Source organism: Pinus tabuliformis, chromosome 3_2 (assembly GCF_031772625.1).
Source record: "Pinus tabuliformis cultivar Carrire ecotype Pingquan chromosome 3_2, CPIR1, whole genome shotgun sequence".
NCBI lineage: Eukaryota > Viridiplantae > Streptophyta > Pinopsida > Pinales > Pinaceae > Pinus > Pinus tabuliformis.
The window spans coordinates 1,168,645,758-1,168,666,154 of NC_142302.1; the positions used below are offsets into that span (position 1 = coordinate 1,168,645,758).

General features: G+C 39.6%; 1 protein-coding gene across 1 annotated transcript in view; it reads right to left on the reverse strand.

Annotated features, from left to right (window-relative positions):
- Window positions 1-5,902: 5,902 nt before the first annotated feature.
- LOC149184870 (uncharacterized) overlaps window positions 5,903-20,397 on the reverse strand; it is a 91,844-nt gene continuing 77,349 nt past the window's right edge. The window contains exon 4 of the mRNA XM_089415466.1: window positions 5,903-6,891. Coding sequence (XP_089271592.1) covers window positions 6,139-6,891 — 753 coding nt within the window. The 3' untranslated portion in view covers window positions 5,903-6,138. The remainder of the gene's footprint in view (window positions 6,892-20,397) is intronic.

Below are 20,397 nucleotides of genomic sequence, written 5' to 3' on the forward strand. Positions count from 1 at the left end.
TTACCATTCAAAGACAAAGCACATTGATGTTCAGTATCACTTTGTGAGGGATATGATAAAAGACAAAAAGGTGTTGCTAGTAAAGGTGGACACCTTGAAGAATACTACAGATGCATTGACAAAATCTGTGAGCTCTGAGAAGTTCTCTTGGTGTAGAGAAACAATGGGCATTGCAGGGCTGGATAAATGACTAAGCTCTCTTGTGGGCCACTGTGGATAGAAAACAAGTGAGAGAATGTTGGGTTGTGTTATTCTTTCCATGACTAGCCCACGTAGTGAATCGGGGGGTTAGAGGGGAGCGGAGTCCCCCCTTCGTTGCGGTGATTGCACGGTGGGGGAGTCACAGGGGGGATGGCAAGCCCCCTTGCCTGGGGGGTTTGAGGGGGGCGGGTAGCCCCCCTCTACAGGGTTTGGGGCAGCGCCTCGGGAAATTTTTTTTTGGACCCTATATTAGGTTGGGTGGACCTACCTATGGTTTTGTGCATGATTTTCGCACATGGTTTTGGACGCGATGGTTTTCAGTCCATGGTTTTGGATGCGATGGTTTTCGGTCCATGGTATTGGATGCTTCGGCATGTATAGATATGTATTGTAACATTGAAAGGAACATAATGAAAAATCAAGTTGGTAGTCCCGGTTTTGGAATCCAGAGGAAAATATCTATGTATATGTGTTTTATGTGTTATGCTCTCGCATTGTTTATTTTCATTGTTTTAGAATTCATATGGAGGTAATTTCTGTACGGGGTTAAAACCTACAATGGTTTTTTACCATTCTAGACATCTGGCAAATATGGCAGAAGATGCCTTAAACCTTCATTTCAAAAACTTGAACATAATTTAGGGAGAGGAAAATAATAGATTTAATATTTTCCACAAATATTATGTGATAAATAAAGCTAGAGATCCAGGTTTCCATAGACTCCTATGGCCTCAACACAACCCAGAACTTATTTTTCCTAATTCTGTTTATGATTTCTCTAGTATAAAAAGTTATGGTGGAATTTACTTTTCAGAGACAAACTAGATGATACCTATTATACTCTTTTAAAATTTGGATCACTATTTGTCACTTAGCTACTACATTGGGTCGACTAGTTAAAAGCATGGTCGACATGGTTCGTCATTAAAAAAAAAACTACTATGGACCCCATTTATTTCCAATCAAATTACAGAGAAGCATGCGAAGAATGTATGGACTGCTTTCACCAGCCTTGTAAAACTATAGCATATTTAAATAGATTCACAAATGATGGGATTCTTTTGGATTTTATGGCTAAACATCACCAATGGTTAGTCATGACAAAAATAAAGCATCAAATGGTACCTGGGAGCCCGTGATATTTCAACACTTCTTTTCTAAAGCATGGGACACTAGTGGAAGATATTCCAAACAAAGATTCCATGGCACAAATATGTTGGGAACATAACTATTGTACATATATTAATTTCTCGTGAGCTTTGCACAATAAAAGCATCCACTATGTGAAATAATGTAAAAGTCTAGTCACCTGACGAAGAGTGTGAACAATATCATGGAATTCCGATAATATCTCCACTATGTAAATAAAGGTATTGATGGAGGCCTTACATCTCCACTTTGTATACTTTATACTTTTAGGACGATTCCCTGTCCCAAAAAATCATTATTATAAGACTTTACCGGACGATTCTTTGAGACTTGGAGCACTTCTTTGACGATTGATGCGGTTTGACCCACATCTCAGAGCATCTACAGAAAATACACTAGTCAGTATCAGTGGTACCATAGGATTCCTTTTGTCCCCCCCAAATTCTTATAAATAAGGGGGAGGAGAACCATTTGGGGCATTGGGAGTTTGAGATAGATTGAGGGAGATCAATGTGTAAGAGTCTAGGAATCAAAAGTTTGAGAAGCCTGCGCATCAGGACCTGTGAGGCTAGTGAGAACCTAAAGTGGCCAAACTTCCATAGGTGAAGAGTCCTTTGGTTTAGACTACTCTAGTTCATAGACAGAGTCTGCAACAGGCCAGGAAGCCTCTGGTTCCTAACTTATAATGAGGTAGTATAACTGGTAAATTCCTTTGCAGTCAATCTCTGGTTTGGCCTGAGATAGTTTTGTGTCTTGTTGATCTTTGGATCTGTTTGTAATAAGTTTTGTGTCTTGTTGATATTTGGATCTGTTTGTAATATCCATCTATTGTAATATCCAATTTCTTCAATAAAAAGAAGAAGTTCCATTTCGTGTTATATCTCTACGCATAAACTTTTTGTGATTGGGTGAAGTTCGTTTGAGGTTCATCTGAGGTTCGCTTAGGATCCTCGAGTGCAATTTGCTTGTATAGGCAAGAGGTCGTTGAAAGAGCATGTTTGCATTGGATCTGTCTGAAGGTTCGTGTAAGAGTTTGTATACTCAATCCAGAACCATTTTCATCTACAAGCTTCATTCTCCGTCGAAGGAAGCCTCTATGACAAATTGGTATCAGAGCCAATAAATTCTAGTTCTCCGGGTAATTCTATAACTTCTTCTCAATTAAAAATGGAAGCTGGACGCAAATCTATTTCTTTTTGTGAAGTTCAAGAGAATGAACAAAAAACATAAAATCTTGATATGCAAGTCTGTTTCATAATGCATCGTCATCTATAGTAAATTCAGTCAAGCTAGAGATTGTAGAAAGCCAACCTTCATCATGCTAGAGGCTTCCTAATATCAACCCCTCGGAAGTGTACTCTGATCTATTTGTATTTCATCTCAAAGTTGTAACAAGAGTCTCTATTAAAGAATGTGTTAGTCAAATTAAGGAAAACACAGAAGCCATCCAAACCATTCCTCTGTTAGATCCCAAAGAACTTTAACGAGAAGCCCGCAAACAAAATAATTCATATGTCCATATTGGTTGTATAAGAGTCAGATCTCTGCTTTAACTCACAGAGGATTAAACATGTTCATCTTAGCAACTATAAGAGGCCTCACTCATAACAAGTACAATGACTCCTGCTTGATGGGATTATTGCTCCCATGTCCAATGGGCCAGTGTGGTTTGATTGTTATCCAAATTTCTCAGTCTATGTCTTTGATGAATGTATTAAAGACATTTTGCAACTACAGATCAAAACCTCTGGATTTGATATAAAGAAAAAAAGAACAAATGTTTCAATCCATACAAGGGATTGTTTTTGGCATACAAATACCTTTTATTATGTTGTGTTACATTCTCCTAGCCAAGATTCAAAGTCAAGTGTTGTAGTCATTATAGATGCTCAAAGTCAGATGATTGAACACCAAGTCATAAAATGGGAAGAATTAAGTTTTCCAGAAAGTTGGGTAGTGGACATGTCCAAATCTCCAAAAATACAGAACATCACCTCTGCACAAATTCAAGAAAATCCCTCGTCTGTCATTCTGTCATTTCCAAGGAGATCCACCATCCCAACTCAAAAAATTGAAAGAGAATGCCAAGAATATAAAGCTTCCCATCCTATTCCTTCTAAGCATTTGCCTCACATCATCTATCAACTTGTATAGAATGTTCCCAGATTGAGTTGAGTTATTTGAACTTGCACAAATTTTAAAATTTTAAAATTTAGTAATCAAATATCCTACCTATCAGACATTAGTAAATATAAAATTTCTTGTAGATATTATCTCCCATAGAAATCATAATCTCATACAAGAGAAGCTATCAGCTATAAATCATAAAGCAATTTAAATAAATGATTTATAAAACAATTTTAATATTTAAATTAAGTAGAAAAAGTTTAACCCACTCTTAACCATTGAGTCAAAACCTCCTCAACCCTTGACATTCAATCAATGAGAGAAATATTTTGGATTTTTTTTGGGTTAGTTCCAACAAATCGAGGCACAGCCTTCTTCAATGTCTCTCTCTTTCTGCAGCTATTAATATAAACTGTGCGGAGACATGCAATTTTATTCGCCTCGGCAACTTCCTTGTGAACTTTCGCATTACAAGGACAACAGTGTAACGTAATGGTCCACCCAAACCACAGTGTCCATAATGGTCACATTTGGCTACGATAAGTGCCACACAAAATAGAATGAAGTGGTATAATGAGAGTCGTAGGTAATTGAGCGGTGGCCAGCCCTTTATGGCACCATCAATGTACCAGAATAGCGCCAATGCATGAAGGTAGAGTGGGGACACTTCTGAAGACCACTCATCTACTTATTATTAAAAAACAAACTGTGTCAAATCTCATTGTAGATTTTGGAGATGTGCCAAATCTTATGGGAGAATTTGGAAATATTTTAGAATTTGGTCGCAGAAGAGTGATGTTAAATTTTTTTGTATTTTATGTAATTTTGGTAAACTTTGGTAATATGTTGAAATTTGACAAACAGAAATCAGGATATATTTTAAAATTTAGCAAACAAGAAAAAGATCAAACAACTGAATCGGTTTTTGTATTATAGAATATTTCCAAAAACAGAAATTTTAATGTATCAATTTTGTTTTCCCAAATAGTTATCATGTAACTAGCCAAAAGAAATCAGTTTTTTAATTAGGTCAATTATTTGAACCTATTTGAACTTAACCCTATTTTTAATTAGGTCAATTATTTGAACCTATTTGAACTTAACCCTGATAGGCCGAAGAAAAATTGAATCCACACGCTCAATATATGAAATGTGACAACGTACAGTGATGTGCAGATTCCCCTTTCTCGTGAGTCTGCTATGCTCTTGGTGTTATAGTGGCAGCTATGAGGTTTGATCCTTGATCACCCATAGATTAGGCCTGGCAGTTACCAATTCACCATGTGATTAAAAAATATATCAAACCCGACAACAAAAAAGTTTAAAGTCTCCCCGGGACTATACTGATTTCACAGAGTGATTACCGGATAAAAACTTCAATTCCCGGAGGGACACATGAATGTGACGGTGAATATAATTGGTATGAAAACAAAGACCCATTGCCTTCTGCATCGACCTTCGCTGGATTCTTCAGCGTGTGAAAGATAATGATACACGAGGAAGAAATCCCTCCGAGATCTCCCATGATTTGGTTGGTTGTTGAAGCTTCTAGAGACAAGTATGAGGTGTGTATTTTCATCTAACAGCCCCAGGATAGACGTCGTTGTTCCTCTAGTTAGGTGAGATTCGATGTATCTATATATTTCCATAACAACCCCATCACAGCAAGTTAAGTTAGAGTTTGAGAGCTTTAATTCCATATGGAGAGCAGAGCATAGCTGTGAGCATTTCTGGCTGCTTCTTAGGCCCTGGTGTTTCAAATACCAAAGCTCTGCATATATTCTCTGCAATTTTTGAGTTGGGTTTGAGACAGCCTTTTACCGTTCATCAAAGTTTTGAGCAGCTTTTAACCAACCTCTTAGAAGTTTTATACTATTCGTTGGGGGCATTGTATGCCATAGATTTGACCATTTTCTTTGTAGTCTGGTTAATGGAGGTTACTGTGTTTTTCCGGCATCTTTAAATCGATTGCAGATTTCCGGAATATTCTAAAATCTGACAAACTTATATCCGTCAGATATCGAAATATTCCGAGAATCTGCAATCGACGACCTATAGCTGCCCTTCTGCTGACTTTGGTGAAACCCATGCCATTCGGCATCAACGGCCATCCATATTTTTGCATAATAAGATCTGTTAGAATGCTATTCGGGTCAAACATCTGAACAACTTCAATACCACATTGAAGCCTGTGCAGCTGCCCATTGCGTCAGACCCGTAGAAGTTACAGGAGATTCAGCTTTTTTAAGTGAAGCGTGAATAAGATGTTAGAGGCAGAACGAAAAGTTTTATGTAGAGGGTAGATTTTGGGAATATCTCAGAATCAGACTATCAAGGAAAAAATCAAATAATTTTTTGATTATTGAATTCCAAAATATTCTAAGATTTATCATAATATAAATTCAAAAAAAATTAAATATATTAAAAAAAAAAACAAAACAAAAACAAATATATTTTTTGCATCTGTCTATCGTTCTCTCCCTCACATCTGGTTCCATGCATTATTTTTCTGTACAGCTCAGGGTCTCTCCTAAACAGTCGATCCGTTTACAGTAGCTACATTTTTGGCTATACTCTGTCGGCAAGTGCCACACCCAACGATTTCTTCGGTATACGACTACTATGTACCTGTTACTGACGACAGAAAACAACTCAAAGCACCTAACTGCTAGAGGATGGGCCCCTGGACTGCTCTGGCATTTGTTGTTGTGGCCACATCTGCTGCGGCATATAAGCAACAGGAGGGCGGGGTTGTTGAGCATACATTGCAGGATCCACTGGCTTGCCAACAATCATTCCAGGAGGTGCAACCTGTGCTGCTGGATGCTGCTGAGGAACATAATAATATGGTATAGCTTCGGCTGGGGTTCCAATAGGTACAGGTCCTCTGGGAATGCCAAGACCCTCCTCCTTCAACTCATCTCTCGGTACAATATCCAGAAGGAAATCATCTCTCGGTACAATATCCAGAAGGAAATCAAAGATATTTGTTCTAGTTATGGCAGCTGCAATGTCATTCTTCTGTAAAGTGCTTGTCTTATTTTCTTCTATATGAATCCATGAGCGCAGGGTAAGCTCCAAAATGAACATTTCACAAGTTTTTGCAAAAATCACAGGTGCCTCAGCTGAAATCATCCTCACATCTTCATCTGCCTTCATAATTTTCTTGATTCTAGCCAACAGCAAACTATGGTTTTTGAAGTCTGATGTCTGTTCTAAATCATGCATCTGATTAGCCCAAAAACTCTGTAGCTGTTGTTGAGGAAGATGTTGGTAAGCCAACTGATGTTGTGCAGCTAGCTGAGCAACAGTTGTTGGATATGCAGATGCAGGCTGGCCAGAAGACCGAATAGTTCCAAGAACAGAGGCTGAGGCTGGAGCAACAGGTGAAACCAATTGAGTTGTTTGAACTTCCTCTAAGTTTCAGAGATACAGGTAAGAAACATATTACATCAAGGATTTATAACCCTGTATTAATGGCAATATCTTTGAAGTGCTAGATAGACTTATTCTAAATGCTTTTGTGATGTAAATATCTTTCTGATTTACTTCGGAGAACACTAAAATTTTATCTGAGTTGTTTGAAGTTATAATTTTATTGATTTGTAAGAATTTTGATAGTCAAATTTTGCCTTTGCCCATTTTAAACTAAGTTAAAATTATCTATTTATTAACCAATTCCATCCAAAAAAATTTAAACCAAAATATTAAATTAAAATTACAAGTTGCAAATAAAGAACTAATCACTGGGGCACCTTATAAATTTTTACTCTAAATATTTCCTAACCGTTGGAATTTTATATCCAAGATCTGTTAATTTTACATTAACTAACTCCATCCAAAAATTTAAACCAAATTATTAAAATTACTGTTGGCAATATGATACAAGTGTTGTCCTTGATGGCAACTCACTCAGAAGCAGGTACAAGTGATGGCAACTTAATCAGAGGTCAGATCTTAGTACAACAAGACAAGAAAGAGATATACGCAGGTTCATTAAGGAAAATCAGTGTATACACGCAGGTTGGCTTCAGTAAAAGCGCGTACATGTGAAAACGTACCTTTGGTCCGTGGTGGTTAGTCCTTGGAAGTTGTGCCTATGGTTTTGGACCATGGTGTCTCGACGGGCATGTCGATCCCTAGTTTTGAAGTTGATGGTGTTGTGTTACTATGGTTTTGGACCGTGGTATTGTGAAGGGCCTAAGGCTATATAAGGAAAAGATCATTAGGCAAAGTAATTGAAGCAAGGGGTGAGAGTGTGTGAGTGACGAATATCTGATGAGGTGAGAGATCCAAATGCTGGTTATGGGTTGGTGATCTGAACCAAGGTTTCACTCATGTGGAGGATGATGATGAACAATGGAACAGGATCTCAAGGCTTGGAATGATTATCTTCATATGGTTTGACTGTGAATAGACTAGATCTATTGACGCATGTTTATTGTTATGATCTGGGTATGTTTTGATGTCTGATATAGCTGCAGAGTTTTAAGTTTGAATTTACAGATCTGTACGCGGGTTGTCTTTGGTAAAAGAGCGTATGCACGCATGTTGGGTCCGTCGAAGTAGCGTATACAATGTGAAGTATGAAGATGGAGTTGGATCTGGTTGTTGTTATGTTGTCTGGTTGTTGTTGACAGAGTTTCAGTGATTCAGTGTTGGGTGTTTCAGTGATTGATGATGCAGGTTGTACTACAATGGTGATTATCTTATGGATCCAGTATGAAAATGTATGAAACGTGGTCCCAGGAAGATCGTAGGCCGGCACCTACGTACTGGTAAACATATCAGCCAGTACAAGAGCCAGGGGGTTGTAGCTCCCTTCGAGGAGCAGCTGGAAAACGAGTGAAGGTTGTAGCCTTCTGTAGGGTTGGCACCTACGTACTAGTAAATGGATCGGCTAGTACAAGAGCTATGAGGGTTGTAGCCATCTGAAGGTTGTAGCCTGCGTGCTGGTAAAGGACTGCCCCCGTACATTGTAAAAGAAGTTTCTTATTAAAGGAAGATAGAAACAAATTGCAGCAGGTGGTTTTCACCCACATTGGGTTTCCACCTTATATCATGGTGTTCATGTGTGTGGCTTTTGTGTGATGATCTGTTCTGTTATACTGCACCTGTTTACTATTAATATGGTTAATAATGTTCTGATGCATTTACTGAAGATAAGCTAACTGAATCATAAGATTTCTGGATATACGCAAGTTTCTTTAGACACAGTAGCGTATACACGCAGGTTCACTTAAATGAAGTAGCGTATATGTTTCTGAGTATGAAATTGGAAAGGTTTTACTGATCTGATAATACTGATTCACCCCCCCCTCTCAATATTATTTCCAACAATTGGTATCGGAGCGGGTCCTTCAGAGAAGCTTGATCGCTTGAAGGAGATTCGTAGAAGAATGGGGAAGAAAGCGCGTCAGAAGAAGAAAACAGCTCAAAGGAACAATGACAACCTGTCGTTGAGTGGAAGCAAGAATTCAGATCCTGAATCACCTCAGAATGAAGCATCAGATCAAACCATAGATCAGCAAGATCTACCTAGTAAAAAGGAGAATGCCCTCAAAGAAGAAATCATCATATTACAAGATCAGTTGGAATGTGCATCCAGAATTCGACAAATGCTGCTAACGCTGAATAAAGAGCAAGAAAACGAGATCCTCGAACTAAGGCATCAGTTGGATGAAGGAAGGAAAGCTGAAGAGACCTTGAAGAAGCAATGTCTGGAAAAAGAATAACAACATCAAGTTGAGGTAAATATCTTGAAAAGTAAATTAGAAGAAAAAGATAAACTATTACGATTTCGAGATAGTACTAAGATCTTGGATGATATTCTTAGTAGTCAAAGGTCCCCTGCTATCAAAACTGGTCTTGGTTTTCATGAGTCTATTGAAGGTGAATCTGGTGAGACAAGAAACTCTAAATCTGAAAGGCTCAACAAGGAGATGAAAGGACAACCCCATCAACAATCAAGGAAAGAGACTCCTCAAAGAAAAACTTTTACTCCTCCCATGAATAATGTTGAATGCCATGTATGTCATAATCTTGGACATGTTGCAACCATATGTAGAAGAAGAAGGTTTCAAGACCATCATGCAGAAAGATCATCACATTCAAGTTACTTTAATGGATATTGCTTTTCTTGCAATATGTTTGGCCACAAAGCTGTTGATTGCTATAAGAGGAATATGAAACATGTAAGATGCTATGCATGTAACAAGTTTGGACATAAAGCAAAAGATTGCAGGAACAAAGCTCATGATAAGAAGAGATCATCAACATGCTTGAAGATATGGAAGAAGAAGGAAGTTCAGTCAGAAAAATATGGCACAGCACAGGGTACTCAGCACAGCACAGACATAACAGACTCAGGGGGAGCTGAAGGTGTAAAACTTCAGTGTTCTAATTCTCATACGCAAGTTTCATGAAGGAAAGCCGCGTATATATGCGAGTTTCACACTGCAAAGTCGCGTATATGTCAGTTTGTGAAAAAGCAGTGGGGACAGACTCAGAAAAGGGGTCTGATATGATCCAGTCCAGTATATGCTCTATTGGTTAACAATTACAGTCTGCTGAGGATGTCTGGAAATGTCTTGATACTTGCTCAGGGGGAGCATATACTTCAAATAATGCATTGTTGGCATTATGGTTAGAAGTTGTTGATAAAGTCTATGAAGCTAAATGATACATCTTGCTGTTTGATCAAAGGAATGGTATTGCAGGCTAATGCTTATGGTACAGATCATGATGCTGCTGGTGGCTTTCATAAGTCTTGGTCTAGATATTTCATCATTATGTCATGTATCTCTTTTGTGATATCTCTTTTATGATGTCAAGGTCATGTAACAGCCTATGTTGGTTTCCCCACTATGCCTGGGATGAATGATGTAATGTTCATGTCTTATCATGAGTAAACTCTTAATGTATCTCCACATGGTTAGGTGGATGAGTCAATATTGGTATATCCCCACTAGGTTGGGTGATGAATGTATGTATTGAGTCTTTTGGTGATAGGAAGGTCTTCTATGATGTATAAGTCTTTGTTCTTCTTGAAGAACATCTTTTGCAGATCTTGCCTACAGTCAAGGGGAGCATGAACAACACAATTCAGCAAGAGCAGGATGGATAGATTGGTACACTTTGGCATACACAAAGTGGGAGAATATCTGGAGATTTCAGCAGGTACTCAGGGGGAGTATGGACAGCAAAAGGTATACCAAAGAAGAGAATATCTTGGTCTGCCCTTTGCCCTTGATGTCAAAGGGGGAGAGTGACTTGGTGTGGTGGTTGCCATCAAGTCCAAAGGGGGAGATTGTTGGCATTATGATACAAGTGTTGTCCTTGATGGCAACTCACTCAGAAGCAGGTACAAGTGATGGCAACTTAATCAGAGGTCAGATCTTAGTACAACAGGACAAGAAAGAGATATACACAGGTTCATTAAGGAAAATCAACGTATACACGCAGGTTGGCTTCAGTAAAAGCGCGTACATGTGAAAACGTACCTTTGGTCCGTGGCGGTTAGTCCTTGGAAGTTGTGCCTATGGTTTTGGACCATGGTGTCTCGACGGGCGTGTCGATCCCTAGTTTTGAAGTTGATGGTGTTTTGTTACTATGGTTTTGGACCGTGGTATTGTGAAGGGCCTAAGGCTATATAAGGAGAAGATCATTAAGAAAAGTAATTGAAGCAAGGGGTGAGAGTGTGTGAGTGACGAATATCTAATGAGGTGAGAGATCCAAATGCTGGTTATGGGTTGGTGATCTGAACCAAGGTTTCACTCATGTGGAGGATGATGATGAACGATGGAACGGGATCTCAAGGCTTGGAATGATTATCTTCATATGGTTTGACTGTGAACAGACTAGATCTATTGACGCATGTTTATTGTTATGATCTGGGTATGTTTTGATGTCTGATATAGCTGCGGAGTTTTAAGTTTGAATTTACAGATCTGTACGCGGGTTGTCTTTGGTAAAAGAGCATATACACGCATGTTGGGTTCGTCGAAGTAGCGTATACAATGTGAAGTATGAAGATGGAGTTGGATCTGGTTGTTGTTATCTTGTCTGGTTGTTGTTGACAGAGTTTCAGTGATTCAGTGTTGGGTGTTTCAGTGATTGATGATGCAGGTTGTACTACAATGGTGATTATCTTACGGATCCAGTATGAAAATGTATGAAACGTGGTCCCGGGAAGATCGTAGGTCGGCACCTACGTACTGGTAAACATATCAGCCAGTGCAAGAGCCAGGGGGTTGTAGCTCCCTTCCAGGAGCAGCTGGAAAACGAGTGAAGGTTGTAGCCTTCTGTAGGGTTGGCACCTACGTACTAGTAAATGGATCGGCTAGTACAAGAGCTATGAGGGTTGTAGCCCTCTGCAGGTTGTAGCCTGCGTGCTGGTAAAGGACTGCACCAGTACATTGTAAAAGAAGTTTCTTATTAAAGGAAGATAGAAACAAATTGCAGCAGGTGGTTTTCACCCACATTGGGTTTCCACCTTATATCATGGTGTTCATGGGTGTGGCTTTTGTGTGATGATCTGTTCTGTTATACTGCACCTGTGTACTGTTAATATGGTTAATAATGTTCTGATGCATTTACTGAAGATAAGCTAACTGAATCATAAGATTTCTGGATATACGCAAGTTTCTTTAGACACAGTAGCGTATACACGCAGGTTCACTTAACTGAAGTAGCGTATATGTTTCTGAGTATGAAATTGGAAAGGTTTTACTGATCTGATAATACTGATTCACCCCCCCCCCTCTCAGTATTATTTCCAACAATTGGTATCGGAGCGGGTCCTTCAGAGAAGCTTGATCGCTTGAAGGAGATTCGTAGAACAATGGGGAAGAAAGCGCGTCAGAAGAAGAAGACAGCTCAAAGGAACAATGACAACCTGCCGTTGAGTGGAAGCAAGAATTCAGATCCTGAATCACCTCAGAATGAAGCATCAGATCAAACCATAGATCAGCAAGATCTACCTAGCAAAAAGGAGAATGCCCTCAAAGAAGAAATCATCATATTAAAAGATCAGTTGGAATGTGCATCCAGAATTCGAAAAATGCTGCTAGCGCTGAATAAAGAGCAAGAAAACGAGATCCTCGAACTAAGGCATCAGTTGGATGAAGGAAGGAAAGCTGAAGAGACCTTGAAGAAGCAATGTCTGGAAAAAGAAGAACAACATCAAGTTGAGGTAAATATCTTGAAAAGTAAAATAGAAGAAAAGGATAAACTATTACGATTTCGAGATAGTACTAAGATCTTGGATGATATTCTTAGTAGTCAAAGGTCCCCTGCTATCAAAACTGGTCTTGGTTTTCATGAGTCTATTGAAGGTGAATCTGGTGAGATAAGAAACTCTAAATCTGAAAGGCTCAACAAGGAGATGAAAGGACAACCCCATCAACAATCAAGGAAAGAGACTCCTCAAAGAAAAACTTTTACTCCTCCCATGAATAATGTTGAATGCCATGTATGTCATAATCTTGGACATGTTGTAGCCATATGTAGAAGAAGAAGGTTTCAAGACCATCATGCAAAAAGATCATCACATTCAAGGTACTTTAATGGATATTGCTTTTCTTGCAATATGTTTGGCCACAAAGCTGTTGATTGCTATAAGAGGAATATGAAACATGTAAGATGCTATGCATGTAACAAGTTTGGACATAAAGCAAGAGATTGCAGGAACAAAGCTCATGATAAGAAGAGATCATCAACATGCTTGAAGATATGGAAGAAGAAGGAAGTTCAGTCAGAAAAATATGGCACAGCACAGGGTACTCAGCACAGCACAGACATAACAGACTCAGGGGGAGCTGAAGGTGTAAAACTTCAGTGTTCTAATTCTCATACGCAAGTTTCATGAAGGAAAGCCGCGTATATACGCGAGTTTCACACTACAAAGTCGCGTATATGTCAGTTTGTGAAAAAGCAGTGGGGACAGACTCAGAAAAGGGGTCTGATATGATCCAGTCCAGTATATGCTCTATTGGTTAACAGTTACAGTCTGCTGAGGATGTCTGGAAATGTCTTGATACTTGCTCAGGGGGAGCATATACTTCAAATAATGCATTGTTGGCATTATGGTTAGAAGTTGTTGATAAAGTCTATGAAGCTAAATGATACATCTTGATGTTTGATCAAAGGAATGGTATTGCAGGCTGATCCTTATGGTACAGATCATGATGCTGCTGGTGGCTTTCATAAGTCTTGGTCTAGATATTTTATCATTATGTCATGTATCTCTTTTGTGATATCTCTTTTATGATGTCAAGGTCATGTAACGACCTATGTTGGTTTCCCCACTATGCCTGGGATGAATGATGTAATGTTCATGTCTTATCATGAGTAAACTCTTAATGTATCTCCACATGGTTAGGTGGATGAGTCAATATTGGTATATCCCCACTAGGTTGGGTGATGAATGTATGTATTGAGTCTTTTGGTGATAGGAAGGTCTTCTATGATGTATAAGTCTTTGTTCTTCTTGAAGAACATCTTTTGCAGATCTTGCCTACTGTCAAGGGGAGCATGAACAGCACAATTCAGCAAGAGCAAGATGGATAGATTGGTACACTTTGGCATACACAAAGGGGGAGCACATCTGGAGATTTCAGCAGGTACTCAGGGGGAGTATGGACAGCAGAAGGTATACCAAAGAAGAGAATATCTTGGTCCGCCCTTTTCCCTTGATGTCAAAGGGGGAGAGTGACTTGGTGTGGTGGTTGCCATCAAGTCCAAAGGGGGAGATTGTTGGCATTATGATACAAGTGTTGTCCTTGATGGCAACTCACTCAGAAGCAGGTACAAGTGATGGCAACTTAATCAGAGGTCAGATCTTAGTACAACAGGAAAAGAAAGAGATATACGCAGGTTCATTAAGGAAAATCAGCGTATACACGCAGGTTGGCTTCAGTAAAAGCGCGTACATGTGAAAACGTACCTTTGGTCCGTGGTGGTTAGTCCTTGGAAGTTGTGCCTATGGTTTTGGACCATGGTGTCTCGACGGGCGTGTCGATCCCTAGTTTTGAAGTTGATGGTGTTGTGTTACTATGGTTTTGGACCATGGTATTGTGAAGGGCCTAAGGCTATATAAGGAGAAGATCATTAGGCAAAGTAATTGAAGCAAGGGGTGAGAGTGTGTGAGTGATGAATATCTGATGAGGTGAGAGATCCAAATGCTGGTTATGGGTTGGTGATCTGAACCAAGGTTTCACTCATGTGGAGGATGATGATGAACGATGGAATGGGATCTCAAGGCTTGGAATGATTATCTTCATATGGTTTGACTGTGAATAGACTAGATCTATTGACGCATGTTTATTGTTATGATCTGGGTATGTTTTGATGTCTGATATAGCTGCGGAGTTTTAAGTTTGAATTTACAGATATGTACGCGGGTTGTCTTTGGTAAAAGAGCGTATACACGCATGTTGGGTTCGTCGAAGTAGCGTATACAATGAGAAGTATGAAGATGGAGTTGGATCTGGTTGTTGTTATGTTGTCTGGTTGTTGTTGACAGAGTTTCAGTGATTCATTGTTGGGTGTTTCAGTGATTGATGATGCAGGTTGTACTACAATGGTGATTATCTTACGGATCCAGTATGAAAATGTATGAAACGTGGTCCCGGGAAGATCGTAGGTCGGCACCTACGTACTGGTAAACATATCAGCCAATGCAAGAGCCAGGGGGTTGTAGCTCCCTTCGAGGAGCAGCTGGAAAACGAGTGAAGGTTGTAGCCTTCTGTAGGGTTGGCACCTACGTACTAGTAAATGGATCGGCTAGTACAAGAGCTATGAGGGTTGTAGCCCTCTGCAGGTTGTAGCCTGCGTGCTGGTAAAGGACTGCACCAGTACATTGTAAAAGAAGTTTCTTATTAAAGGAAGATAGAAACAAATTGCAGCAGGTGGATTTCACCCACATTGGGTTTCCACCTTATATCATGGTGTTCATGTGTGTGGCTTTTGTGTGATGATCTGTTCTGTTATACTGCACCTGTTTACTATTAATATGGTTAATAATGTTCTGATGCATTTACTGAAGATAAGCTAACTGAATCATAAGATTTCTGGATATACGCAAGTTTCTTTAGACACAGTAGCGTATACACGCAGGTTCACTTAACTGAAGTAGCGTATATGTTTCTGAGTATGAAATTGGAAAGGTTTTACTGATCTGATAATACTGATTCACCCCCCCCTCTCAGTATTATTTCCAACAATTGGTATCAGAGCGGGTCCTTCAGAGAAGCTTGATCGCTTGAAGGAGATTCGTAGAACAATGGGGAAGAAAGCGCGTCAGAAGAAGAAGACAGCTCAAAGGAACAATGACAACCTGCCGTTGAGTGGAAGCAAGAATTCAGATCCTGAATCACCTCAGAATGAAGCATCAGATCAAACCATAGATCAGCAAGATCTACCTAGCAAAAAGGAGAATGCCCTCAAAGAAGAAATCATCATATTAAAAGATCAGTTGGAATGTGCATCCAGAATTCAACAAATGCTGCTAGCGCTAATAAAGAGCAAGAAAACGAGATCCTCGAACTAAGGCATCAGTTGGATGAAGGAAGGAAAGCTGAAGAGACCTTGAAGAAGCAATGTCTGGAAAAAGAAGAACAACATCAAGTTGAGGTAAATATCTTGAAAAGTAAATTAGAAGAAAAGGATAAACTATTACGATTTCAAGATAGTACTAAGATCTTGGATGATATTCTTAGTAGTCAAAGGTCCCCTGCTATCAAAACTGGTCTTGGTTTTCATGAGTCTATTGAAGGTGAATCTGGTGAGACAAGAAACTCTAAATCTGAAAGGCTCAACAAGGAGATGAAAGGACAACCCCATCAACAATCAAGGAAAGAGACTCCTCAAAGAAAATCTTTTACTCCTCCCATGAATAATGTTGAATGCCATGTATGTCATAATCTTGGACATGTTGCAGCCATATGTAGAAGAAGAAGGTTTCAAGACCATCATGCAGAAAGATCATCACATTCAAGGTACTTTAATGGATATTGCTTTTCTTGCAATATGTTTGGCCACAAAGCTGCTGATTGCTATAAGAGGAATATGAAACATGTAAGATGCTATGCATGTAACAAGTTTGGACATAAAGCAAGAGATTGCAGGAACAAAGCTCATGATAAGAAGAAATCATCAACATGCTTGAAGATATGGAAGAAGAAGGAAGTTCAGTCAGAAAAATATGGCACAGCACAGGGTACTCAGCACAGCACAGACATAACAGACTCAGGGGGAGCTGAAGGTGTAAAACTTCAGTGTTCTAATTCTCGTACGCAAGTTTCATGAAGGAAAGCCGCGTATATACGCGAGTTTCACACTGCAAAGTCGCGTATATGTCAGTTTGTGAAAAAGCAGTGGGGACAGACTCAGAAAAGGGGTCTGATATGATCCAGTCCAGTATATGCTCTATTGGTTAACAGTTACAGTCTGCTGAGGATGTCTGGAAATGTCTTGATACTTGCTCAGGGGGAGCATATACTTCAAATAATGCATTGTTGGCATTATGGTTAGAAGTTGTTGATAAAGTCTATGAAGCTAAATGATACATCTTGCTGTTTGATCAAAGGAATGGTATTGCAGGCTGATTCTTATGGTACAGATCATGATGCTGCTGGTGGCTTTCATAAGTCTTGGTCTAGATATTTCATCACTATGTCATGTATCTCTTTTGTGATATCTCTTTTATGATGTCAAGGTCATGTAACGGCCTATGTTGGTTTCCCCACTATGCCTGGGATGAATGATGTAATGTTCATGTCTTATCATGAGTAAACTCTTAATGTATCTCCACATGGTTAGGTGGATGAGTCAATATTGGTATATCCCCACTAGGTTGGGTGATGAATGTATGTATTGAGTCTTTTGGTGATAGGAAGGTCTTCTATGATGTATAAGTCTTTGTTCTTCTTGAAGAACATCTTTTGCAGATCTTGCCTACAGTCAAGGGGAGCATGAACAACACAATTCAGCAAGAGCAGGATGGATAGATTGGTACACTTTGGCATACACAAAGGGGAGCACATCTGGAGATTTCAGCAGGTACTCAGGGGGAGTATGGACAACAGAAGGTATACCAAAGAAGAGAATATCTTGGTCCGCCCTTTGCCCTTGATGTCAAAGGGGGAGAGTGACTTGGTGTGGTGGTTGCCATCAAGTCCAAAGGGGGAGATTGTTGGCATTATGATACAAGTGTTGTCCTTGATGGCAACTTAATCAGAGGTCAGATCTTAGTACAACAGGACAAGAAAGAGATATACGCAGGTTCATTAAGGAAAATCAGCGTATACACGCAGGTTGGCTTCAGTAAAAGCGCGTACATGTGAAAACGTACCTTTGGTCCGTGGCGGTTAGTCCTTGGAAGTTGTGCCTATGGTTTTGGACCATGGTGTCTCGACGGGCGTGTCGATCCCTAGTTTTGAAGTTGATGGTGTTGTGTTACTATGGTTTTGGACCGTGGTATTGTGAAGGGCCTAAGGCTATATAAGGAGAAGATCATTAGGCAAAGTAATTGAAGCAAGGGGTGAGAGTGTGTGAGTGACGAATATCTGATGAGGTGAGAGATCCAAATGCTGGTTATGGGTTGGTGATCTGAACCAAGGTTTCACTCATGTGGAGGATGATGATGAACGATGGAACGGGATCTCAAGGCTTGGAATGATTATCTTCATATGGTTTGACTGTGAATAGACTAGATCTATTGACGCATGTTTATTGTTATGATCTGGGTATGTTTTGATGTCTGATATAGCTGCGGAGTTTTAAGTTTGAATTTACAGATCTGTATGCGGGTTGTCTTTGGTAAAAGAGCGTATACACGCATGTTGGGTTCGTCGAAGTAGCGTATACAATGTGAAGTATGAAGATGGAGTTTGATCTGGTTGTCGTTATGTTGTCTGGTTGTTGTTGACAGAGTTTCAGTGATTCAGTGTTGGGTGTTTCAGTGATTGATGATGCAGGTTGTACTACAATGGTGATTATCTTATGGATCCAGTATGAAAATGTATGAAACGTGGTCCCGGGAAGATCGTAGGCTGGCACCTACGTACTGGTAAACATATCAGCCAGTACAAAAGCCAGGGGGTTGTAGCTCCCTTCCAGGAGCAGCTGGAAAACGAGTGAAGGTTGTAGCCTTCTGTAGGGTTGGCACCTACGTACTAGTAAATGGATCGGCTAGTACAAGAGCTATGAGGGTTGTAGCCCTCTGCAGGTTGTAGCCTGCGTGCTGGTAAAGGACTGCACCAGTACATTGTAAAAGAAGTTTCTTATTAAAGGAAGATAGAAACAAATTGCAGCAGGTGGTTTTGACCCACATTGGGTTTCCACCTTATATCATGGTGTTCATGTGTGTGGCTTTTGTGTGATGATCTGTTCTGTTATACTGCACCTGTTTACTGTTAATATGGTTAATAATGTTCTGATGCATTTACTGAAGATAAGCTAACTGAATCATAAGATTTTTGGATATACGCAAGTTTCTTTAGACACAGTAGCGTATACACGCAGGTTCACTTAACTGAAGTAGCGTATATGTTTCTGAGTATGAAATTGGAAAGGTTTTACTGATCTGATAATACTGATTCACCCCCCCCCCTCTCAGTATTATTTCCAACAATTGGTATCGGAGCGGGTCCTTCAGAGAAGCTTGATCGCTTGAAGGAGATTCGTAGAACAATGGGGAAGAAATCGCGTCAGAAGAAGAAGACAGCTCAAAGGAACAATGACAACCTGCCGTTGAGTGGAAGCAAGAATTCAGATCCTGAATCACCTCAGAATGAAGCATCAGATCAAACCATAGATCAGCAAGATCTACCTAGCAAAAAGGAGAATGCCCTCAAAGAAGAAATCATCATATTAAAAGATCAGTTGGAATGTGCATCCAGAATTCGACAAATGCTGCTAGCGCTGAATAAAGAGCAAGAAAACGAGATCCTCGAACTAAGGCATCAGTTGGATGAAGGAAGGAAAGCTGAAGAGACCTTGAAGAAGCAATGTCTGGAAAAAGAAGAACAACATCAAGTTGAGGTAAATATCTTGAAAAGTAAAATAGAAGAAAAGGATAAACTATTACGATTTCAAGATAGTACTAAGATCTTGGATGATATTCTTAGTAGTCAAAGGTCCCCTGCTATCAAAACTGGTCTTGGTTTTCATGAGTCTATTGAAGGTGAATCTGGTGAGATAAGAAACTCTAAATCTGAAAGGCTCAACAAGGAGATGAAAGGACAACCCCATCAACAATCAAGGAAAGAGACTCCTCAAAGAAAATCTTTTACTCCTCCCATGAATAATGTTGAATGCCATGTATGTCATAATCTTGGACATGTTGCAGCCATATGTAGAAGAAGAAGGTTTCAAGACCATCATGCAGAAAGATCATCACATTCAAGGTACTTTAATGGATATTGCTTTTCTTGCAATATGTTTGGCCACAAAGCTGCTGATTGCTATAAGAGGAATATGAAACATGTAAGATGCTATGCATGTAACAAGTTTGGACATAAAGCAAGAGATTGCAGGAACAAAGCTCATGATAAGAAGAAATCATCAACATGCTTGAAGATATGGAAGAAGAAGGAAGTTCAGTCAGAAAAATATGGCACAGCACAGGGTACTCAGCACAACACAGACATAACAGACTCAGGGGGAGCTGAAGGTGTAAAACTTCAGTGTTCTAATTCTCATACGCAAGTTTCATGAAGGAAAGCCGCGTATATACGCGAGTTTCACACTGCAAAGTCGCGTATATGTCAGTTTGTGAAAAAGCAGTGGGGACAGACTCAGAAAAGGGGTCTGATATGATCCAGTCCAGTATATGCTCTATTGGTTAACAGTTACAGTCTGCTGAGGATGTCTGGAAATGTCTTGATACTTGCTCAGGGGGAGCATATACTTCAAATA